Source organism: Galendromus occidentalis, unplaced genomic scaffold (assembly GCF_000255335.2).
Source record: "Galendromus occidentalis unplaced genomic scaffold, Mocc_1.1 scf7180000075388, whole genome shotgun sequence".
NCBI lineage: Eukaryota > Metazoa > Arthropoda > Arachnida > Mesostigmata > Phytoseiidae > Galendromus > Galendromus occidentalis.
Window position 1 is genome coordinate 247,101 of NW_003803378.1, and position 18,957 is coordinate 266,057.

General features: G+C 51.7%; 1 protein-coding gene across 1 annotated transcript in view; it reads right to left on the reverse strand.

Annotated features, from left to right (window-relative positions):
- The window catches only part of Lgr3 (Leucine-rich repeat-containing G protein-coupled receptor 3), a 53,016-nt gene that overhangs the window by 14,922 nt on the left and 19,137 nt on the right, over positions 1-18,957 (reverse strand). The window contains exons 2-12 of the mRNA XM_029111074.1: positions 13,425-13,431; positions 13,193-13,342; positions 9,758-9,855; positions 8,962-9,101; positions 7,337-7,408; positions 6,289-6,357; positions 6,068-6,142; positions 5,765-5,836; positions 5,355-5,420; positions 5,019-5,090; positions 696-767 (exon numbers count right to left, since the gene is read on the reverse strand). Coding sequence (XP_028966907.1) covers positions 696-767; positions 5,019-5,090; positions 5,355-5,420; positions 5,765-5,836; positions 6,068-6,142; positions 6,289-6,357; positions 7,337-7,408; positions 8,962-9,101; positions 9,758-9,855; positions 13,193-13,342; positions 13,425-13,431 — 893 coding nt within the window. The remainder of the gene's footprint in view (positions 1-695; positions 768-5,018; positions 5,091-5,354; positions 5,421-5,764; positions 5,837-6,067; positions 6,143-6,288; positions 6,358-7,336; positions 7,409-8,961; positions 9,102-9,757; positions 9,856-13,192; positions 13,343-13,424; positions 13,432-18,957) is intronic.

The window sequence follows — 18,957 nt, forward strand, 5'->3', positions numbered from 1 at the left end:
AGGCTGGCTAGATGGCGGGTGACGAGGCATCCAGGTTCCTGACCAAGGAACAATTTTCATGCCAAGAGGCGAAATAGCCCCCGGTCTCTCCATGGCGTTCCTCGTTGCTCCTGGTTGTCCATAGTTGTCCCACGAAATTCATGCAGCCAGTCGATGGACGACGAGCCAAGATCTAATAACACTCGCACAACAACGAAAAGTTTGTAGGCCTCTCCTCGCGCTCATTTTTCCTCACTCCTACTCTTGCCGAAATTCCCCTCCGACTACTTCTCCCGGTTCTGCTTTTATGGCAAGTCTTGCATGCACACTGAGGGAGGTTCCGATGGTGGCATGCTTCGGGTTTGTTGCCTGCTTGTTCGGGTGGATGGATGGGTGGCTTGACCCGGGCTGCGGCAAGACACAAGGGGCGAGTCGATATTATGAGCGGGAGGTAGAAACCCGCGAAATTCCTCCCCACGTCACCACGCAAGAGCGGCAGATCAGCGCGCTATTGGAAGCGCTAGACATAGGCGGAGGGGTCGGGTTCGAGACTCGCTCGAGCAGGGCCGAATTGTTGTGCCACCGCGTATCAGCAATCTCTTGCGATCGATGACTGATCGTGATGCGTGGAGGCGGGAAATGGAAGCGAAATCGATCGGAGAACGGGGGCTCCAATGATTTCATTTCATCATTCAGAATAAATGTCCAATACTCACAGCTCGATGAGCCTCGGATTGTGCTGGAACACGTCCGGATGCAGCTTCTTGATACGATTATTCCTCAAGTATCTGTAATGGAAAATTGCGTGATCGAATTTTCCCCTTGGATGCACAGATCTTTTTCATTCACAACTAATCCCCATCCTGAAGGACAGGGTACTGGGTGAGGGGGAAATGTAATAGAGGTCCGTGACGCTTCACTCCCAAAGACAAAGAAGCGTTTCTGAGCGTGCCCACTTGTGGCATGCCTCTTCGTTCTCGTCAATGAAGCCTGCGCTGGCAGGATATCTCAGCGCCCGAATGACAAGGATTTCAATATATACGACGCGAGATTCTCGGGATGATCGAGCAGCGTTCTAAAAGCATCCGAATCTGCGGTTTGAGAAACCCGTTCAGGAGGAAGACAAGTACGAATGCGAACGCTGTACGCAATCGGTCGGGGCCGTCAGAATTCAGGCAGGAGACGGAAGGGGACACGGAGGAGCGATTGTTTCGAGTGCACCTACGCTTCCGAGGCCAGTTGGGGACTAGGCGATCGGAAGACAGCCGCCCAGGAGCTCTCGACAAACGGAGGCGTATAATTGATTCCGCTCTGTCGTCCTGGGCGTTCCATTTCAGCGTGTGAAAAAGCTCATTCCCATTCTGGACTCGACCACGGAATGAGACCACGGAACCTCGCATCCGGAATTGCTCCGGGAAACCCCCATCCCGTGCTCAGAGAGGAAGCCGTCCAAGATGGGTCGCGGCCACCGCTTTTCACGAGGCGTGACAAGCAGGTTTGGAAGTTTTTTCCGCCACAAGTGAATCTAATTTAACGTTAGCGGACAGAGAGCAAGCGAGAAGTGAAACTTTCCGAAACGGTCGCCAGCCCAGTCGCGCGCTTATTCGGTTTGCGTGGGAGAGACTCTCTTCCTCCAGTTCTCTCGAAATTTCTCGTCACCCACAGTAATTACGTAATCAGACTTCGAGTATCCCTACGGAGGGGGAATGACGATCCTCCGGTCTATGATCTGATGGCAGAAGCGACTATTCGCCTCACGAGCGACCACAGAACAAGTCTGCTCGCTGGAGGTTTCCCTCCGTCATTGTCGCTCCATAGTACACTTAGAGCTCCTCGAAATGAGCTGCATTAGAACTGCCGAACGATGTTTCTCTAATATTTTGGTCGGTTTCCTGGGCTTATGCTGCATCATCTTTGCTCTAATGTCCATCGAAAACAGCTCCGAGTCTTTCCTTTCGCCTCACAATGGTCGAGCGCTATCCTACCCCTCGAAATTCTTCCTCAAAGTTCCTCTCGCCCGCCGTCAGTGATTCTTTCAGCACGTTGTCGGCACCTCCGCTCAAAAGTGTCTTTCTAGTCGAGATATGTAGGTCTATGGCGTTGCTAAATTGCAGGGTATCTCCAAAAGCAGCTGGATTGCTTTTTGGGGCATCTATCTGACAGCATTCACCCCGGAGTAATTCCAATGCTTGAACCGGGAAGAAAGATGTCAGTCTTACGAGAACGACGACGAGCACTGCATTTTCTAGGCCCATTCCAGCTCGAAAGCTCATGGAGAAGGCTGTCGAGCCACGCTCGACTAGACTAGAGAAAAGACTCGGAAAGCGTTCTTTTCCAGTGTGCTCGGAAGGGAGCAACGCTGTCAACCTTTGAGCGATGGGGAAATCGTTCGATTGGTCGACGGAATTATTGAGTCGATATGCGAAGCTGTCTCCTCTGTCCAGAGACATCTAGTCTGTGGAATGCGATATTTAAGTAAAGATGTACATATTATGCTTGAATTTTACTCGGCGACTCGGAAACGGGAAGCGGGAAAACAGGGAAATCTTTCGTGTAAGTCGAGGATCATCGATGCAATACGGCGATGTTTTACTCGCGTGAATCTTATCTCAAACGCTCGACCGAGGAGCTCAGAGCGGTTTTCGAAGTTGACTCTCCATTTCGCTTCGTGCCAGACCTGTTTTCGGGGTCGTTCCGGATGAGCCATCCGTTCGCCCGAATCGATGAATATAAGCGGGTTCCTATATGCGCAGGAAGGAGAGAAAATCGCTCTGCATTAATTTCGACGCGCCAGAACGAGTATCGCCGAAACAGTGCACTACTTTGGGAGCAGGAACCAGATCACAAGGGATACTGCGGAGAGAGCAACACGACGCCGTGGATGTTTCCGTCGATGTATCTACTCGGACGATATGCGCTCGTCGGACAGTTTGTCGTAGCGGCGTTTTCTTCATTGGAATTCGCCAGCGTTAACGGCGATCGCGAAGATCAATCGTCGTAATGAATACAGATTGGCCGAGTGGCGAAGCCAAGTAGCCGGCGATTTGGATGGTAAGCATCAGAGTACATAGTAGCCTCGTTAATATTGGAGCGTCAGACGATGAGTGCTTCTTGGAGATCGCATGATCACTATATATTGGTGGGGTGTATAAGCAGAAGCGGCTCACTCCGTCCCACCTTACTCGACAAGCCGACCCACTGACGGGCGGTTCCTCCTTAGCCGTCCCCTCGCCTCATGAGACTCGGACTGTTCGGATACATACATCGGATCAGGACTCCGAATCAGAGGGAATAGATACGACCGTCCCAGAAATCCCAACGGGTTCGAAGTGCGAATTGCCTTCACGACTCTGTCCGACGGAAACTGACACGGCTGAACATCGTCTCCATGACTTGACAGACACCGGGAAAAGCTTTCAATTGGGAAAAAGCATCCGATGCCCGAATTACTGGATGGGGATTCGACGCTCACAATTGAGTGAAAAGCAAACTCGTCCGCCTCCGCGAAACATCAAAAGAATCCGCAAAAGGGCCGGACCGGGTTGTCCTGTCTGAAGGTCCTTCCCGCTCGACTGGCAGAGACTGATGGAGATTCGAAAGGGTCTGATAAGACCGGCAGATAAGTCGAGATGTCTCCGAGTCACTCTCGCCCGGAGCCGAATAGAAGAGGGAAAACAACAACAAGGGCAAAAAAAACAGCGAAGAGAAATGAGAGGAAGCAATCGCGAGAGAGAAGGAGCTCAGATTGCTCGTTACGAGATAAAAAAAGCCTTGCTGAAAACGGCTCCATTGAGTGCAGCCAGTAGCTGGAAGACGGATAACAAAATAAAGTCCTCTACGGTATTTCGGCATTCCGATATTTCCCTGAGTTCCCTAGACACTCGGTCGCTCTCCGTAAGTCATTAGGGTTCAGGAACCTACTCGAGAGCTCTGGGGACGGGACCGAACGTGCATCCGGCATCTATCAGGGAGTTTATTCTTTGTCTCGTTTTATTGCAATCGCTATGAACTTAGACACGAGGGAGGAGAATCGGAGAACGAAGAAAAGAAGCACCGGCACGAGTTTATAGAGCTACGCTTTTTGATGCTCTTGCGGCCACTGCTGGTAGAGAGAGTTCCGAAGGGAAAAATAGCCGACTGAAGATTCTTATGCGCAAAGCTTTTCTATTCCGCTCGATCATCCCCAGAGAGCTCTTAATCAGCAAGTTGCATCTCTTGCCATATTTCGCCATAAAGCCTCTCACAAGGACGTTCGCCTTTCTTGCCACCGGTCGTCGACAGCAACTTGAACCTAGCGCAAGTTGGCAGCCCATTCGTCGTATTGACGTATGTCACGCAGTGCCCATAACGTTCAATGGGCTAGCGCACATTATCTCCCGTTCCTCGGGGAAATCGCGGCCACGTTCGGTCAATCGTCCGACTCCACGGTTGGAAATAGCGACGTTCCGTTATGATATGTCGCAGATCTTTTCTGCATGCGAGGGATTTCTGGATGAGCATCGAATACGTCGGGAATCTCAATGGAGTTGGCGAGCGTCAAAATTCGAGAAAACGCTCAATCTCGTGCGACCGACAGTTGTGACGAGTGTTTACGAGGAGTTTTTCTTCGGATTGAGATTTATATGAGTGGCCGGAGTTGGCTCCTTTCCTGTTTCGTCCGATTGCGGAACGTGTCGGCGCGGTACGCGGAAAATAGGAAACTCAACGCACAGACGACTGACAGCGAGGTCGTCGACGGAGAACAACAATGAAACCTCATCGCACGCCCCAGACACCTTAGGAATTTTCGAACCTCGAGAGGCCGTGAGCGAACGAGGCGGCTCGAGGGAGGAGGAGACGGGGAAAAAGTTTTTCTGTTCGTTCTTCCGAACATGTCGACGCTCATGTACGACTCTGAGCGGAGCTCGAGTCTGGAGAACTCCCACCTCTGAACGGCGTAATCTATCCAGTTTACAGCGGGGGGCATAAACAGTAGCAGGCTCTATAGGAAGCTCATCCAACCGAAATTGATGAGAGGCTAAATCGAGAGGGGCACTCACAAAATTTCTAGATTGACCAAACGGGCCAGCATCGTTTGGTCCACGTCCTCCAGCAAATTGTCCTTCAGATCTCTGAAATACGAATCGACGGTCATTATTCGGGGTTGAACGCTAGTTTCTCCCTTCCCCTCTCCGAGTGGTCTAGCCGGGACCTCGTAGGATCCGAACCGCTCGGCGTCTCCCGTCTCTCTGGCAATCGGCGATGATCACAAGCAAGCAAGCATTTTCCTCAGTAAACCTGAAGAGATCGTCGGAATGCCCGCTCCGAGCGGAAGCCCGCTTGATCTATGGTGGACTGCGTAGTCGGCAGAGGAATGACGTATAATGATTACGTACAGATTACGGAGGGTGTGTAGAGGCGCCGAGGAGGACAACGTCCTGAGCTGGTTATTGACGAGGAAGCTGCAAACAGAAAGTTATGGATCATCGTTCCACCGAGGCACCTCTTTTGTGATACAAAACGCGAGCGTTCGACGGGACTATTTGAGATGAGAGAAAAAGCGATCTTGACTGCCTTCGAACTCATAATTCTATTGGAGCTCAGCACGAGTTTCTAGGCGGCGGCTCGAACTTTTTTGAATGAGAGCCGAAGACGCGCTTTGGCACGTCTCTATAGAGATTTCCAAGGAACTGCAGACTGGTTTCCATGGATGTTCGAAAGGGTGAAACCAGACGCACCGCTCTCAGCCAAGCCCGTCGAGCGGAAGACCTAGAAAATCTCTAGAATTTCCACGCTCCATACTCACAGGACTCCGAGTTTCGACATATAAGTTAAATGACTCAGATCGAACGACTCCAGACGATTTCCAGTGATTTTTCTGCAGCAAAGGAAAAACTCACATTAGATTGACTGACAGGGTCCCTGACCGCGACCCGACTGAAAGAGACTTATTTGGGCGGGATCAGAATCATGACCTACTGAAAGGACAGCATTCATCGTGTAGCAGTGTACACGTACATATATCCGGGCAGCGGAACTAACACCGAGAAATACTAAGGGAGCACTGTCAGGAGAACTCTTCTAGAGAATCCGACGCATCGACACTCACAATACATTGAGTTCATTCAATCCGCTGAATACACCAAGCTGAATGTTACCGAGATATTCGTTGTTGGAGATATACCTGCAAGTATGAGGAGGAAATTATTCCTAGCGAGTTCCCGTCCATGACCGAGACGTTGCTCCCGGTTCGGAGACGCCATTCAACCGACGGATATACCTAATGAATCCCTAGGAAATCAAGGAGACCAGTTCATCTCCTCCACTCACAGTTGCCGGAGTCGCTCCTGCTTTTCAAATGCATCCGGCGTAATACCTGAGATGGAGTTGTTGAGGAACCTGTTCAAATGTAAAGGAATCCGGCGTTAGGACCGATCCGAATCGAAGTCTCGAGTCTCGATTAGAAGACCTTGGGCCAGGGATAGTTGAAGTCGAAGTTCGGACACTGAGCTCCCGTTCAATCACCGAATTCTGAGCTAGGGTCCGAGCTGAATCTATCCGTTTTTCGTCAAGGCCATCAATCTCCATTGACTTATCTCCGAAACTTCCACAGACGACGGAGTCGCTCATCTCACGCGCTGTCGTCCGGACGTCCATTCCGTTTTTTTTTTCGCGCGTGGGGGAGGGAAATCCCGCTACTGGTCTAGAGAATCGGAGGCGATGAAGCTTGTCGAGCCCTGAGCTGCTAACAGAGTCATCTGCGTAGGAATTTTCTGGACAGACGCCCAAGGACGTAAGCAATCCTCCGTCTCGGACTGGCAAAGCGGAGATCTTACAAACAGCTTGCCAATACTACGAAGGGCGGTCCCGTTACACCCTATGAGGCTCTTGGCAAACAATGCTTATCATCGTATCGTCGCTGAGATCACTGCGATGTCTAGCACATGTCAATCGTACGGATATCGTCCGGATGCCCTGCCTGCTCAGTGGCGCCGACAACCTTCGCTCGACAACCTGAGAACTACCGAGGCATACCCAATCAGTGAGCACACTGACACCGGAGCGTTGCTCCGGATCCCTTGCTCCGCGATGACGCGCAACGAACAAGGCCTTGTCTTGCTCACGACTTGATCAGTCGTAACGGTTTATCATTCGTCATCGACCAAGATCAGTCTATTCATGTGTTGATTGGAGATATTTATCGCTCATCCAAGGGCTGACGAGCGTGAAAACGCTACGCTTTGAATATTCGAATCGGAACCCGTGGAAACCTCTGGCTGACCGCATCTAAGCATACCGATACTCGATATATTCCCGTCGCGGGCGGTTGCTTTCGTTTCGACTTTCCTGATCGATTCAGAGACTCTTCGATACTCACAAGATTTTCAAATTCGTGAAACCAGCCAAAGTGTCGGGTGTTATGACGCCGAGATAGCTGTCCTGGACGACGCTGAAAAGTATAGAAGAAATTATGACCCGTCTGCGTGCCGTTTTTTCTTCTCCATGATACCGGGCCCGCAAGTGAAAGACCGTATCATAGAGAGCTCAAAACTCTGTCCTCTACTATAGGCACCGGCTCTGTGGGTCTTGCGACGACGCCAATGGAATCACAGTCGGACCAGATCCCCGTACGATGAGAGACTCAGCTTTTCAAACTTTGACCTGACTTGAGCAGCTTCAAGGCCAGAGCTCTAGCTTGGAGCTGTTGAATTGCTGAGGTCATGAAGAAATTTTTCGGAGGTGGTGAACCTATGATTCATGAATGAGTGAGATGACGATGATATGCATCGAGGAAAGTTACTTTCTGGCGATATTGCTGTCTCGAAGTCGAGGAGACTCGTCCGCTGCTTGTAAGTGGATGTTGATGTCTGTCCAACCCTCGGCAACGCTCCTGGTGCTGCTCATGTGGTCGCTCAATTTTAAACGCCGAAAACAACGGTTGGTGTCATCGTCGGCTCGAACAGGATGTGGTCGACTATTGACAACTGTTGTTGGAAACACGAGCAGCTCTTCAGTTAGAATTCGTTCCGGCTAATAGTCGACTTCAGATTGCATTTCCCGAAGCGCTTCATGTGACCCGACTGACATTACACGCGTGACCAAAAACACATTGTGCAAAGATATGCCGTGTATAATTCGAATATTCTATCGATGAATGAGAATGATCTGAGGGCTCTCGTTCCTATTCCAAGATTCAGAGGTCTCGCGACGCACTCTGAGAGGGCAGTTCTGGGCTCTTACAGAATGCTCGAACGATGAACCGCCGCCTCCCGTACCCGCACCGGGAGAGGTCACGCGGGGAAGCAAGGACTGGCGAGAGAACAACGGTTGTTGTTTCTTCTCTTTACTGCATCGCCGTGCCTGCAAACTTATATCTAGAATTCGAGTCACGCTCGGCGTAACGATAATACATTCCCCATATTCTCCACTCTTAAGTCGTTTCCTCGCCGGGAGGAAGCGAGAGCAAAGGAAATAGGAGACTCTCGTGGACACAGCAGACACGGAATGGCGGGAGCGCTTAGAAACCCAGCGATGTTCCCCGGACCGGCTCGTCTTGATTGTCATCGCTTTCAGTTTCAAATCAAAGAGCCGTGGTACCGCGGCACGGTGGCTGCATCTCGTCCACGAAAATGAGAGTGGTCATTTCACTGACGAAATGTTCGCACTCAGGTTTCAGCTCAACTTCATGGCAGGGATGGGCAACTCCCGCGGAAATGACGATGGGAGGGGGAGGGGAATGTGGGAATTGAAGCAGACTCTGAACAGCATCCAGCGACCTCGATCAACGACCTATAGCATCCATAAACCTTGTTTCGCTACCGTTCGAGATTTCGTTCAGGACCGTTTTCTGCTATTCCTATGGTGGAGAAAGTCCTATTTCGCAGTCGATGGAATGTGTTGATCCCCTCGGAAGCACCCGATCGAATGCCTCCTCAAACCATTCGTTTGGATAGACCCGGAACCCGGATGAGATCCCCAAACTCGATGACTCGAGGTACTCACAGTCTCTGAACGAGCGGATAGCTTCCGTTGAATCGGCTGTTCACTTCAACGTTTGCGCAATTAACGTATTGTTTGCCATCTCTGCCAATATGGCAAACGCATCCTTTGGGCAGTCCCAGACTCGGCGTGCACAAGGGTGGCTGGAAAGAAAATAGAATTCTAGAGTACTGGAATGAGCCCTCATCCCTCTGCATTCCCCCCTCAGAGGGATTAAGACTTCCGAAAGCGATTTAGAGAATCCCTACATCGATCATCGCTCAGCTTTTCAGAGGGACCTTCTCCCATTCCTCAAGCCAATATCCAGGCAGCTTCATCCTTTTGCTTCGACAGCTGACCTGTCCGTCAAATCTGTCGCCGATCTTATCTTGACTTGCTCGCAGATAGCGTCTCCAGAGGAAAATATTCAGAGACTATCGTTCACCCATGAGTGCGAGCTCAGACATGGAAGGAGGGGAGCGGTAGACACGACTATCTCTCCCCACTATATCTGACTCTCCCTTTCTCCGAACACGATTCGAATCTCGCGTCTCGAACGTCACTTTCTCCATTGTCTACTACTCCCTTCACATGCGAATTCTCCCGGAACTCTCTCAAGCATGATGATGGCAAAGCATTATTCGAGCGACGATGCTCTATATTTTCTCGGGCTGAGAAGTAAATCATGGAACGGAGAATTCTTCCTCACGATGCGGGACAAAAGAAAACGAGCCCGGACCCGATTCGTCCCGCTTACTTTCGAAACGAACCATGGACATCTGATTAAAAACATTCCGAAAGGAACCGAGAAAAAACTCACCTGATATTCATCGTCTTCGCCCTCTTCTCTCATCGTGGAACTCGTGAAATCGAACTTGACCACGCCACCCACCGAGATGATGCCTTTCGAAAGATCCTCTGCAATTGTTATCGCCCCGTTAACCTGGGTAACTGACCGTGACCCCGACAAATGTCTCTCGAGACGATGAGGAATTTCCGAGGCGATACGTAGGCCGTGTAGCCCCGCTATATAGGATGCTGTTCCCAATGTAATCTCCGAACCTCGATTCTCGACCCCAGCCACGATGAATTCCCTAAAATTCGTTGAGTCGTGGAAAATCGGTCGCTTTGATAAGATGAAAAGGTCCGTACGAAAACGGTCCCATAACGCAGGGAGAAATCATCGACCCTCCGATCACAGCGCATCCTCTGTGGCGCGGTGTGGAGTTCATCGAATGACGGGATGCTGCACGCAATGGTACTCGTAACGAGATCTCCCACGGAATCGAACAAGTACCGACGATGGACATTGAAACTACGCAGAGCTTAGTGCAACCGCGAGAGCGATACGTCGAATGAGAACGGAGAAGCGCCGCGATCTCCACAATAATAATTGGAGAAGCTTCTGTTGATTTGTTCGTCGCAGCGTCTCTTGCCGAGCCGCTCTCCCCTACGGTCCATGCATGGATGAGACTTTCGTCTGTCATCTAGTACTCCCTGGTGTCGAATTGGCATCCCCGCCGCCGCTTGGTGGCGAGTCTACCAACTGTCCAGCTGACAGGCCCATCGGCCACCCACCCATACAAGCAGGCACAGAGCCGAGTGTAGCCCTTCCTAATATAACCCATCCCTGGTCCCTAGATCCTAGTTCCGCGCACATCAATCAACGGCATTCGTTTAGAGTTGCGGTGTCTCACTGAGCGAAGCGGTCCCGAAGAAAGAGAGAAAATCTCCTGCCGCCCTCTGGGCTGAATTGTACGCGCCCGTTGAACGGACGCATGAATGAATGAATGAATGAATGTTGGATGAATGAACGAACGGGGGAAGGAAAAATGAATGACCGAACGAGAGCGGGCCGAGTTTGGCTCTCTTCCCCCCGGCTCTCCAGAGACGAATTTCATTAGAACGCCACGCCGTGGCGCAAGTTGCGCCAGGGCGCGACTCGAACTCTGGCCGCAGAACGAGACGGAACAGCTGGAAAAACGACCGCAAACCGCGAGTCACTTCCCATGACGAGGGAGAAGGGAAGCGTGAGTTAGCCTCTAGGTGTCCAGAGCATTTTTCACGGTTCATCGCGGGTCAAAATTCGCTGCGTCAGTCGCCAGAGGTCCAGAGCCGGTAACGACGATGGTGTTCACAATCACTCATCTCTTGCACGAGGGCCCTTCCAGTATAGTATGTACCTCCGTCATTCGGGATAATAATAGGAGCGTCCATTCGGGATCGGAATGGATCCGGGAGCCAGTGTTACGCTGTCTTGCCTACCGGTTTCAACAGTGTGAGAGAACGGGTGGGAAGAGGAAAATGGAGAGTCGGGGACTAAAACGAAGCAGAGTTAGTAGCAGCAGTGAGCATCTGGCGACGAGGAAAAGTCGTTCGGAAGTCCGCGTCAGCTTGCTACCGTCGAACACTTTCCAGTCATTCATTCGCGGCGCGTTCGCAGCCCACTCTCGAGAGTAAACAATGAAAAATGATTGTCGTTGTTCCCAAATCGATTCGCTGATGCTTTATGATGATTCATTCCCTCAAGAGCTTCTTCCCCAAGCGTCAACACAATCTCGCTCAGCTTCCTGCGGGAAACCTTTCGTCGAGCGGGATTCCCTCGTTCGAATCATTCGTTTCACATTGACCTTTGACACTCGTGGTCGTTTCTTCTCTCCATTCGAGCGAGTTTGTCAAAGTTTCTGCTCTTCGGACATGGAACACCTCAAGAGCGAGGTCTCGAAAATGATTTTTCTTCTCGCCCTGTTTCCTTTTGTAATTGATCTTCCCCTCCGCGCTCGGGAGTGCTACCCAGACGTTCCAAGATGGCTAGTGTCGATGGTGTTGAGATCTCTGGCACCACCATAAAACGTGGTGGAAACGACGAGGAGAACATAGCCGCGAGCCATAAGTGTCTCTGGAAAATATTCAGACCGGCTTGGCTGGTCAGTAGACCATAAAAAAAGTCGGGAAGAAAAACTGCGGCGACCGAGACAACAAACATCGCTCGAAACCTGAGCGCCCCGAGAAACTTTCCGGTCCATCTTCTCGTTCATGGTGACTCCCTTGTTGTCGCGAGATCGAGACGGCTCTCCGTCCGCAGGTGCGCTCGCCCGGTGGAGAGGGCAGGTGATCAGCAGGACACGCATGGGAAAAATTTCACCGCCTTCCAGCGTGAAATCAACCGAGTAGCTCATGCTCACAAATCAGCCGAGAAATTCCGTCGGTCCCGTCGCTTCTCCCTCTGATGTCGATGACTGTCGTCCTACCCAATCAATTGTATTATCATTTGCGGGCATTGACTCTTCGAGGCGATTGCGCGGGCGTGCCTAGTATTCATCCCTTCATTGAACGCAACGTCTCGCGGCACATGGGCCATCTGAGAGCAGAGTGGGGCTCGCATGCAATCTTCAATGAGCGGAGCTGGACGACCGGTCGTTTGACAGAACACACACACACATACGGAGAAAGCGGCTCCTGATCCATCTGTCTATTTATGGATCCGCACAAGACGATGATGCAATCACGCAATCGCGGCGCGATTTATCCGGCCGTCAAGTCGAGACGCTCCCAGTGGGGATCCCCGAGGCGTACGAACGACGCTTCCTTCTGCGGCTGCGCTCCTGGAGAGAGGGAGCTCGAGAAGATGCGACGCGACATCGGGAAAAGCGCTAATGGATCCCGGGCGATCGGAACGAGGACGAAAATCCATCCCAGACTTCCAGGACAATGTCGGCCCACTCCAGACACGTCGCTCAATGGACACAGTCACGGATGGCTTCCGTCACTGTTTTCGTCCTTGCGCGGGTCATCGAATGTGGTATCTGCGGCTGTGCGAGCTGACTGACTCACTGACTGACTGAAAGACTGAATGTCACAGAGACAAGAGGTGGTCAAAATCAGCCAAAGAGGAAACAATAACCTTCCAGCGACCACTTTCAGTTGCAAAGGCGAACGAAGCCGTCTTTGTTTCAGTCGACGGTCCTGCCGTCGCCCAGGTCCTTGCTCGTTCTGCTTCCATTGACGCGAGAGCACGCCAGCGCCCTTCCCTCCTCCCACGCCCCCGGTGCCACCAATTGCGCGTCTGACGTGTTCTAACCCGGGCCTTGGTCTCTGTGTCGCCAGCCTAACGTCGCGTCGAGATTGAGGATTCGAGCGCTCGGCCCACCCATGCAAATGAGATCGTCGGGCGAGTTGAATGTGGGATAAAAAAAGATAGGGTTAGGTGTGACAGAATGGAGCGGAGGGAAATGAATGGCGTGCATATACTCACGGCATCCCTGTTCGTCCGCGCCATTCTCGCAGTCTTCCTGGCCATTGCAATGGAGCTCTCTCGGAATACAAGTCGTCGAGTTCCCGCAAGGGAAATGAGTTGCCTGGCAGTTTGACCGCGTCGGGACGATGTGATCTTCTATGATGTGCTCTGAAACCGATTAACGCACGTTAGAACTCGTTCACCCAAACGGAGACCGAAGGAAAAACTCCTGATGCGGGAACGGGAAGACCTAGCACCTAGAAAGGAAAGATGGGAGGAGAGTGAAGCCATCCACCTCATCGATCGTGGTGGCTGCGCGATCGCCTATGTTTTTCGATGAGTACTTTTCTGTCGCTGTTTTGTGCTTACGTCAGATTAGGGATATGCATAGCCTCAACAATGGGCAGCATGGTCTCGACCTGGACAATGACGACGTCAACATATACAACCGCCATCGTGGCGCATGCCCGCCACCAATATGACGACAGGGCAGGTAGTATATGCTAATTAAGAAGGAAACGACAGCTGTTTGCTCGCCGTACCTCAATGGGTGAGGAAGGGAGCTGCGGTCAGTCAGTCAGTCGGTCGCTCAATCAGTCAGTCGGTCAGCGAACCACGTTTCTCAATGTGAATACGTGGAGAATAGGGTGCACCGACGCTGCCGCGTGCAAGTAAGCATAATTATGCCCGATCGCAATGGCGAATCCAACGTTTATTCATTTTTATTTATTTATCAGGAATCTGATTTTTATTTGAGAGATCTATTGAGCGATTCTCGGATCTTCAAATATTCGTGATATGCACCGTGTCTGTAGTCCGCTTTCTGCTTCCGTGCATCTCAGATTCTGCCGGAAACACGGGAAACAATCAGTTTCGTGGAATAAGCGATTCTGTCTCGTAAAACAACAACGCCTCCGCTTGCGCTATTTACTCTGGCTTTTGCTTCGTCGCGGACTATCGGGAAGGGGGTGGGTCAGGCGGGGAGCTAGGGAGGACGAGAAATCTCATCAAGTCGCGCGTTCACCCGCTCGCTCCTTCGGCGCCGATCGCTTGCGCTCCCACTCGAGCCTTAACATCCGCACGCCGAGAAACAGAGCCATGAATTCTCAACAAACAGCGAGTTCTCGCCTCGGACTCTTTTGTCTAGACGATCTAGTGTAAGTATACTATATACGGAGGCGGTTGTCGAGCCGTCGTAAGCGTCGGTTGAGGCGCCTCCGCACTGCACTTTGATGAGGGGGAGAGCAGGACAATTTCAGTAAGATTTTTTTCTATCGCGAGACGTCCTAGTGCGCTCCTCTCTCAGGGCTCTGCTGACGATGATTTAGGAACACAACGAAGCTTCCGCTAGTCTCAATCTTTGGAGGGGAAAAAAATGAAACCGATACCTTCTCCGTTGTTCTAAATAACGGTCCGTGTAAGCGGTCACAGGACCGGATCCCATGGTGGAGCGTTCCCGTAACCCCATAGTGACGGGGTACGGATTCCCGTGAGCTCGTATTACGCGCCGGTAAGTGCTGAATCCTTGTCGTCAGGGTCCTCCATGGATCGTCGAGCCATTAGGATCATGAGAGCGGAATCGCCATGCACACAGATCCGCGAACAAGTCAAGAACTAGGTACGCAACGGAAGCGACAATAAACTCGAGGCTAGGCCTCGACGACGGTTTTTACGCCGCTACCTCGCACGGCAGGCGGTATCTCCCCATGCCGCACGCCGCAGTTCCCTGGAAGAGGCCTGCCCCCTCTCTTCCCCCTCGCCCGGGTGGGAGGGTGCTCTGGGCTAGAAGCGTGAGTTCGGAGGGACTCGCTGGAACTGCGGGCGGAGTCGGGGAACAAACGACGCTCATTTTATATGCGGTGTATCCGGTCGCCTGAGCGGGCCAGGTCGGTCGTTCGTTCGCCTTTTGGAATTTCTTCAAAATTAGTTTGGCTTTTCTTGTGCATTGCGTCGAAAGCGAATGACCGAACGAGGGAGCGATGACTGAACCGGAGCTCCTCGCCCGAAATGAGTTCGTTCTGTGCTTCTGAGAGTCCGGAACATCGAACGAGAGACCGGACGGCGGACCAACCACGGCGCCGGCGTCAGAAGGAAATGAAACTCAGGAGAAGGCCCAACGGAAGTGAATCGCCTTTTACGACGAATCACTTCAACGTCGTCGGCACCGCTAGGCGACGTGCCTCGTACTGGAGGGAGTCCGCGTGACGGAGAACTAATATTAGGGATTCCGTGAATAATTTTGCACATTCATCTCGCCGTCGCGCGACGCAATGTCGATCAGATGCACTCATCAGTCGGATTCTGTTACTGTCGGATCGGAACTCGACAAGACATTCTCAGTGTACTAATCGGTGGAGACGATGAATTGCATTGGATGCTCGATCGATGACCTGCGTGAGTGGCAGCGCTCCATCGCACTTCTCTCGCTACAGTTCGCTATTCTCCTACCGATTTCTCTAGTTCCCGTTGAGATAAAACCGACGCTCCATGGAATTACAATTTTCGTTGATGGACTGCGGCATGAGACCGCATTGAAAAGAAGACCTGTGCCGTGTCGAGACCTCAGGATTTGGGCTTCGCTCCGGAATCGAGGAGGGAGCAACCGAGATTCCCTATAGGGGGAGAAATATGTTTTCCTTTTCAGGGCGAAACCGTAAATATTCCGCTTCGCATCCCAACGTTCCTAATAATCAGAGTGAATCCGAGAAGAGTAAATGAAGGTACTCATGATAGGCTGCGAAAATTGTGAGAGATGCATTGTCTCTCTCCCAACGTTTCCCCGAACGAAAAATGCTCCCGCGAGCTCTCGTCCGGAAGCTCCGCAGGGTTCGGCCATGCACGGATTCCGACAGTTCAGACGACTCGTCGGAAGAGAGGGGAACAGTTCTCTGTTGATAGTTAGTTCCATCCGTGGCTCGTTTCTGAATCGACCGACCGGCAAGTCTGACTGAAATGCCGCTTGAGCTCTAGGTCGGTAGCCCGTATTCCGGCATCTAATGTATGGAGCGAGAGACGTGTCGACCGACGCAGCATGAGAACGCACTTGAGTCGCCGCGGGACGTCCCACTCCCAACTCTAGCCCAGCTCAGGCCAATCTAGTTCATTCGAAGTGCTGGCCTATTTGAGACTAATTCACTTGCTAGACTCCGTATCTCTGCTCGTATCATATGTATCCGTCGGTCGCATCGTTCACGCGACCGACCGACCGGCCGTCCGTCACCGATTGGCCCTTTAAGTCGAGTGTTGTGTTTCTCGAAGCAATCGACAACAACGGAGGGTAATCTCAACAGATACCACAATTACGCATGCTTATCGATTGAAGAGTGCTAGCGTGAAACTCGGCGAGAACGAGAATAAGGTAAACAAATCGGCAACCGATTACTCGGACGCGTTCTCTTCCCCGATGATTTGGCGCTGTTGAGTCGTGTTAGCTCTTCTGGACTTGGCAAGCAGAGGCTTCAAGTGGGTGCTGTCACTCGAGGAAACCGACCGCGTGACGATTAGCAAGCTTTCCATTCCTTGCCGGAGGAAGACAGTCCTCGAGACCGATACACCTAATTGGGTCATCATTTTTCCGGTCGGTGCCGATTTGTGAAGTGCTTGTGAGAGGGAGCGATCATCGGTTTGAAAAATGTTATTGCATGTACATATATGTATGCGAGGATTCGGACAATGGCTTCGTAGACACCCTTCCTCTGAACGCTCGAATTCAGCGTTGCTTCTGCGACGACCGAGAAACACTTTTACAATCTTTTCAATATGCAGACGTAAACCTACGAGCTTCGGCGATGCGGCTCGTATACTGGCTATCTGTTCCGCGACCGATATTGACTTGCCAGGATGAGGCCGAGAAAGCCTCGGAAGCGTCACCGGAACGAATGCATCCTTCGTTTCTTCCCGAAAACTCGATGGCCGGATCCGACGCATCGAGGAAGCATGCCGGGAAAATGCGGGTGAGCTCTAACTGGCGCTTCTGAGCGTGGGAAATTCGCGCACGCTTCCGAGAGCCCTGCTCCCGTACCTTCGGTCCGGAGTTTCTCTTTCGAAAGGTCAACGACTTCCGACATTGGATGTAGTCTCTCCACAATCCACACCGCGAGCTCGGGCAGGGGAAGGGAGAGCGCTGTATCTCGATGCTGCGCAGTCGATGAGAAGATGGAGAGAGCTCGTCACACACTTTCGACGAAATAAATGAATCGCCACGGCACGCGCAGAGCTGAGCGAGCAGAGCTCTCTCGCTTCCAAAGGAAACAAACCTTAACTCGTTGCGATCACCCTAAGACTATCACTTAGTCTATCGGACCACTAAACACTTCTACATCATACGGGTCGGCGATATATTCCATCCATGGACCACTCAAACGCGGAGCATCAACATTTCCTACGTTTCAGCAAGCTATCCGTGGATTCCTGACCGTCATCGGATACCCTGCATCAGATCCCTCTGGTCTCGTGAGCTCGAATCATGAATAATTATCTCGCTGATCCGCATGGCACCAGAAATCTGTCACGAAGCTGCCATTTTGTTCATCTTTCCTCTCCCAAGACCTGATTAATGGATCTTCTCAAAGAGGATGAAGACTCGACGAGGAGCTCCGTGCTACGGAAAATTATCCGCGGTCATTCGTCAAATCGGACGAACCTGAATGGACACGAATGCTCGTGTATGACCCAAAACCGCAGATATCGTAAGATTCGAAAACAAGTCCTCTCAGACATTACGTCACACAGCAGGTCAAGATTCTTTATCAAAGGATCGGAAAAGGAGTCGACAGTCATAGAGAGCTGAGACCAGGATAACAAAATCGGACACGACTACATGAAACGACTCCGGGCTAGATACGACTTGGTGACGTCGGCAAGTCGCAAACTACGATCCGCTCTGTCTCAATCCTTCACGAGTTCCTTATCGAGACCGGCATCCTCCGAACGGCGCGGAAGCGGAATCCGCTGCAGGCCCACGGCGGAAAGAGCGGTCGAGATTCTGCGCCCGTGCCGTCCGCATCGTTCTTCTGACTCCTCGCTGAGAAATCCCCTAACGAAATTCCTCAATATTGTAGAGGTAGGTATTCATCATTTTCAGGCTGCCTCTATTTTCCTAATTTTTTTTCCTTGTAGGTGAAGTCTTCCGGAAACGCCTCCCAGCTGAGACTGTAATCGACTAGGAACAGCAATCCCTTAACGCAGACGCAGAGGATCGAACAAGCATCCTCCATAAACGCCGGAGGCGAACCGTGATCCGAATCTGAATCTCGGAAGCGGAGCGGAAAAAATATATTCGTTTCCGCTTCCGCTCGCCCCTCCTTCATTCCCGTGGCGAAAAACGAAATGTATCGAGAACATAATAGAACATTTCTCCCATCGGAAGGTGAGGCCGTCGTCGTGCCGAGGACATTGACCTTGACGCTCAATGGAGCCGTCATCGAGAGCCAGCCCCTGACTCTCTGAAGATGAAATTTCAACACTTCTCGGGGAGCGGCGGATCGGCCAACATCTTACAGCCACACAGTATACGAATGAAAATATAGGAGCAGAGACCGGCAGGGGGAGGGGGAATTTTGAGCGAAATAGAACGATTGGAGAGGTAGGCGAGGCGATCGCCGAGAGTGATTCTGGGAGCGACCTTGGTCAAGGGAGACGATTCTCGTGTCGTTCCGGACGAGAGGACAACAGCGGAGCGTGTCAAATTTTCGACGCTCAGTCAGACGAGTCGCTTGTCGCTCGAAGGCCTTTCTCTAGAAAGCCCGACAGGCCAGAGACCGAATCTCTGATATCTGTTCGCC